Source organism: Puntigrus tetrazona, chromosome 10 (assembly GCF_018831695.1).
Source record: "Puntigrus tetrazona isolate hp1 chromosome 10, ASM1883169v1, whole genome shotgun sequence".
Lineage (NCBI taxonomy): Eukaryota > Metazoa > Chordata > Actinopteri > Cypriniformes > Cyprinidae > Puntigrus > Puntigrus tetrazona.
This window is the reverse complement of record NC_056708.1, coordinates 8574249-8579759: the sequence shown is the minus strand read 5'-3', so window position 1 is coordinate 8579759 and position 5511 is coordinate 8574249. Positions and strand designations below refer to the sequence as shown.

General features: G+C 37.1%; 2 protein-coding genes across 6 annotated transcripts in view; both read left to right on the top strand.

The window, feature by feature from the left end:
- Nucleotides 1-5511, top strand: part of cadm2a (cell adhesion molecule 2a) — a 1030129-nt gene that overhangs the window by 452730 nt on the left and 571888 nt on the right. The window lies entirely within an intron of this gene.
- LOC122352888 (prenylcysteine oxidase-like) lies at nucleotides 7-5498 on the top strand. Of its 3 annotated transcripts, XM_043250632.1 has the most exons (8): nucleotides 320-436; nucleotides 1200-1282; nucleotides 1539-1685; nucleotides 2790-2996; nucleotides 3098-3272; nucleotides 3364-3575; nucleotides 4282-4434; nucleotides 4554-5498. In XM_043250632.1, exons 3-8 carry the CDS (start codon nucleotides 1574-1576, stop codon nucleotides 5222-5224), a joined length of 1530 nt encoding a protein of 509 aa, XP_043106567.1. In that variant the 5' UTR covers nucleotides 320-436; nucleotides 1200-1282; nucleotides 1539-1573; the 3' UTR covers nucleotides 5225-5498. The 3 variants fall into 3 exon arrangements, with proteins under 3 accessions (XP_043106566.1, XP_043106567.1, XP_043106568.1); XM_043250631.1 differs by lacking the exon at nucleotides 1200-1282 and having other exon boundaries at nucleotides 7-436; XM_043250633.1 differs by lacking the exons at nucleotides 320-436; nucleotides 1200-1282; nucleotides 1539-1685 and adding an exon at nucleotides 2096-2281.

Below are 5511 nucleotides of genomic sequence, written 5' to 3'. Positions count from 1 at the left end.
TCTGAACCATATCCTCCACTGCCTTCTGCACGCGAGCCTGCTGTCCTTCTGCCATTCCTGATCTCACATCAACTGCTTTTATTTCCAGTAAACGTTAGTAATAAAGATAACTAGTTACTGCTTCAACCAGCGGACTCTATAAAGCCACGACTCAAACCCAACAGATTTGACTAACAAAACCTGCAAATAATTACTGAAACGTTCAAATGTATCAACCTGAAGTATCCTGAAATTCAATAATTCTTCAGTAAGGTCACCTCCTACTACACCTAAAAAGCATGCTACCGGTAATTACGCCACTTCCGCCGCGTAACGAGTACTATTTCCGTTTCCGTACTTCCGTACTCTGCTACTGCTGGATTTCACGTTTTCACCTGTTTTATGCAGTTTGTTTCCTCACACTTTATTTAAACTTTTCACCCTGATATGTAAACAGGTGAGATACGTCGTTTTTACAGCTGCGCAAACTGGAACGTGACATGCATGAATATCTTTGTACGCGAGTCTGATTAAATAGTTAAAACTTCTCAACTTATTGTTCTGCTTCGATGAGACTTCGCCCTCTGTAGCTACATAGTTGTTAATGCCATTAATAATAATGCATTATTATTATTATTATTATTATATATTTTTTTATCAGAATGTCAAAATTGTCAGTTGGTTTTCTCTTAATGCTTGCGTTTAAAAACAGACGGAGCCCAAGGCGACGCGCTTTCAAAGTTGAAACTGTTGAAATATGCAATTAATTTGTTGTTTTATGTAAACGGAAACGTACAATTCTAAACGGCATTGCGTTTATGAGCTAAATTATGCAACAGTCGAAAAGCTGCAATATATTTTAATGTTTTTAAATCAGATGTTCTCAACCAGGTGGCCTCCGTAAACTCCCCATAGGCTTGCTGGATGACTTAAGTATTAAAATTAGTTATTGTTAATATACTAAAAGAAATAACCGTACTCTGATGTATATAGATTTTTATTTAAGGAAATAAAATGATTTGTGGTTTATTTGTGTGTAAATACTCTAAATTTCTGCTAATAACCGTAGTAAAAAAAATAGTACCTTTATGTTATCTACGGCAGATGAATAACTTATGCAACAGAAATAACAGGAAAATTGCTGTTCGTATCAGGCGTTGGGGTTTGTGTTGGAAAAGTGACTTTCGAATCAAAAAGTTTATTTATTTATTTTTTTTTAGAATTATACTCAAACAAATACGTACAGTGGCATATAAATAACAACAAGACCAGCGAGAGAGAAAAAAAATAAGTCACAGAAAAGGTAAAAGAATCATTTTTAAAACCTGTTTTTAGGGAAATATATTATGCAGTAATGAGTCGTATTTCACACCCATGCAAGACATTTTTATGGTTTTCTCCGCTCGTGTTATAGACCAAATAATAATTTGAGTCTGTTAGCAAGCAGCATAATTTGTCTTTTAAATCAAGAAAACTGAACTCTCTTTTAACACTGACCCTTTTCTAAAGTGCATTTCTGATCTCATGTAAATGCATCATTTACCTGTTTTTTTTTTCAGATGTTGATATTATAAAAAAACACTGAATCCATAAAATGCTTCTGAGACGCTTGTCGGTGAAGGCGCTTCTCTTCTTTGGTCTTTGTCAAGTTGGACGCAGGGGTTTTGCCTCTGCACCTGAAGTGAGAGAGGCACCAAAGAAAATTGGTATGGTAAACTTAACATGATTCTTTGTACTGGCATAGGAAATAATATAAGATAATAAGAAAATAGGATTTAAAAAATGTTTCTAAATAAAATATAAAATAAAACATGGTTGGTTTTGTGGTATTGTATTTGTTATTTCAGGCTTTATCAGACTCGTATAGTATGATATAGTAAAAATATAGAGCTCATACGGGAGGGAGAAGCTCTGTAATGCTTTATTTTGTGGGTGAAACATATAAAGCAATGCGATAATTATTGAGAGATAATCAGAGCTGGGTAGATTACTTACAAAAATGACAAAATTTGTAGTCCATAATATAATCCGTTAGATTACATTTTTTATGTAATGTGATCAAATTACTTTAACTTTTGATATGTTAAAATATGTTTACTTACCTGCATGCCCTTTGATCATTCATTTACTTTGTCAAAGTTTAGCACTTTTTAGTACAAAATTTAAGTAATTTTATGGTTATAACTGTGTTTAATTTTTATAATATGCAGATATGAATCCAACAACAAAAAACTTGTGAAAACATCTTTCAGGTAGTCAAATATAAAAAATAGTGGAGCTCTGCAGCCATCTACTGGCAAAAGTGAGATTTTATTTTTTTTTCATTTTAAAACTGTATTTTCCAATGGATGGGAAAGTCTTACACTAAACCATGTCAGATAAAATACAATTATTTGTTTATATCAATAAAAGTAAAAATTATTATATTATATAATTATTATACTCAATTATTGTGTTACAAAAGTACATTTTGTTGCCTCAAAGATCTTTTTATTTGTAGATCTACAAAGTGTTGACCATCGTACATCGTACGGTCTCATGCCATTTTTAGAAAGAGAAAAAAAAATTTGACAGTGTGAGTCAAAAAGACACGAGACCACACAAGGGTTAAATGTAAAAAATAAAATAAAAACGTAAATCCATTTAAATGAGATTGAAAGGCAAAAGCCTTCCAAAGACAGTAATACATGGTTAAAAAAAACCCCTAGTTTTTCGATTACAGAATCAATGCAGTGGTTTGTGTGCAAAAGTCAAGTATTATAGGGTTGTGTTTGGTGGTATCTGATTGGCTAAATGCATTTCTTTTTCAGCAATAATTGGCGGTGGTATTGGAGGCACAGCAGCAGCATTTTTCTTGAGACAAGAGTTTGGACCGGCAGTGAAGATTGAAGTGTTCGAGGCTGGGACAGTCGGAGGGCGTCTGGCCACTGAAAACATTGGAGGATATGAATATGAGACAGGGGGATCCATTATTCACCCCCTCAACTTGCACATGAAGTACTTTCTGGACAGACTCGGTCAGTACATCCCTCTAAAGCTTTTCTTATGACGTTCTTCTCCGAAATGCAGACCTGGATTCTTTCAGTTCAACTTTGCATATGCCATACTCTTTGATTAGGTCTGTCTCAACGTGGGGATGTATCTTCTAAACTGGCAATATTTGATGGGAAGGAGCTGACCTTTGAAGAGAGCGACTGGTTCGTAGTGAACTTCGTACGCATGCTGTGGAGATATGGATTCAACTTTATTCGAATGCATATGTGGGTCGAGGGCATACTGGACAAGTTTATGAGGTTTGTCTCTTTGTGTTTTTATTTCTTCTAGCGAGGAATACAATGAATATAATCAATTGTTACTAAAATCCCATTTCTGTCCTCTCTGTAGGATATATCAGTACCAGCAGTTTGGGTACTCATTCTCCAGCGTGGAAAAGTTGCTTCATGCTATGGGTGGAGATGGTTTCCTTACACTGGTCAATCAGACGCTGGAGGAGGCCATGCTGGCTGAGGGCTTCTCTCAGATTTTTCTCAATGACATTGTAACGCCCGTCACAAGAGTCAACTACGGCCAAAGTGTCCGAATCAATGGATTTGTGGGTATGTCTATATTAGATGTAATGACCATTGGTGACATCTACTGTGCTAATGCATGATTATTTTATCACTGTTTGTCAGTGTAATTTTTAATATTTCTCAGGGGCTAATAAGCGATGAAACTAGTATTAAAGTATTTTTCATAAATTGTTTTACGTGTGTGCCAAAATAAAATCATTTGGTGCAGCTAATGGGCAATTATCTTATGACTGTTTGTTAATTTCAGTTAGTGTCTTAAAATAGGCGAGTTAGGTTTAGGTTGTAAGATGTCATATGGTGCGAACCCTGGACAATGTCATATTTATAAATTTATGATTTTTTTTGGTATGTTTACCTAAATAATGATCAAGATATGTACACTTTACTTGCAACAATTGCATTTTAGAGTCACGACCTTGACATTTTTATTCTACATCAGGTTTTTTTTTTTAAATTAAACTAGCATTAATGACGCACTTCATGCACTTCAGAGTATTTGTTTTAAACTAGTTCAAAGCCCTGTTCTCAGTTGTGTACACGTATTTGCCATTGCATCATAGAAAACATTCGCTGCAATAATTTATCAGGCATTTTTGCAGTTTTGTTTCAACAACTTGATGCGTTGCCAATATGTTTTGCATCACTACCAGTGGCCCTCCCACAAAATCCGTTGGGGAGAACTGATTTATTATATAAAGAAGTGTGTGAATACGGCATATCGTATTTGTAGGGGCTGTTGCACTAGCAGGAGCTGACTCAGGATTGTGGGCAGTGGATGGAGGGAATAAGATGGTCTGTTCTGGGCTTCTGTACCACAGCAAAGCTGAACTTGTTCCAGCTCGTGTTACAGCCATCTCCATGAAGATGAGACCATCCAAAACTGGTACTGTTCACTTTTAACATATAGAGATGTTATATGAGATAGAGAATGTTTTTTATATATTAATATGCGCACTGCAAACAAAAGTTATATTTAGAAATGTTTTCTGTTCGCCCTTTCAGGCATCGCTGCAAATTTCTATGAAGTGAACTACGTTGGTGAGTCTGGTGCCGCCCATTCCATGTACGACATAGTTGTAGTTGCCACACCTCTCCACCAGGGCATGTCTGACATCAACTTCTCAGGCTTTTCTCCACCCATTCCAACCCACTTCCCTGGCCGCTACCACCAAACGGTGGCCACACTGGTCCACGGTCTGCTTAATGTGTCCTATCTGGGGACCACAGAGAAGCCAGACAAGTTCTTTGTTTCTGACGTGCTCACATTGGACAACAAAGAATCTGAGATCCACAGCCTGAGCTCTCTGGACCCAGTGAAGATTCCCAGAGGTTACTCACGGAGCCCTGCCAGCCAACGCAAAGTATGGAAGATCTTCTCCTCCCAGTCACTTTCCGAGAAGAATCTGCAGCAAATCTTCCTTTCCTGGGATTCTGTGTCAGAGAAACGCTGGCTGGCATACCCTTCCTACAGCCCGCCGCACCGCAGGACGCCTCCCTTTATCCTCCATGATCGCCTCTACTACCTCAACGCTGTGGAATGGGCAGCCAGTGCCATGGAGATGAGTGCCATTTCCGCCCGTAATCTGGCTCTGCTCGCCCACCATCGCTGGTATGAGCAGACGGCCAGAATCGATCAAGAGGACCTTCACACCAGACTCAAAGGTGAACTTTGACAGAGATGAGAGATTGGATTGTGAAAAGGAAGACCTGTACTGTAAAATAATTTTTTTTAGGTTATTACACAGGTAGGTTATTACAAATAAGCATACCCACGATTATCATTACTGAAATAAGAAATGGGATTCACTAGTGGGATTTGTCTTTGAAATAATCAATGACTTAAAAGTTTACTAATTCTATTACTTTGTCCCATACAAAACGTGGCCTGGTATTTAAAGTAGAATCATTTTTATTACAAATTATCTACAAAATATTTCCTTAGGAAACTCGACTCAATATT

Excerpts from the sequence above, each read along its gene's own strand:
- LOC122352888 (XM_043250631.1), top strand. The coding sequence starts at position 1,574 with ATGCTTCTGAGACGCTTGTCGGTGAAGGCGCTTCTCTTCTTTGGTCTT. Across the intron at positions 1,686-2,789 it reads AGAGGCACCAAAGAAAATTG|CAATAATTGGCGGTGGTATT; the intron begins GTATGGTAAACT and ends TTTCTTTTTCAG. Across the intron at positions 3,576-4,281 it reads CCGAATCAATGGATTTGTGG|GGGCTGTTGCACTAGCAGGA; the intron begins GTATGTCTATAT and ends TCGTATTTGTAG.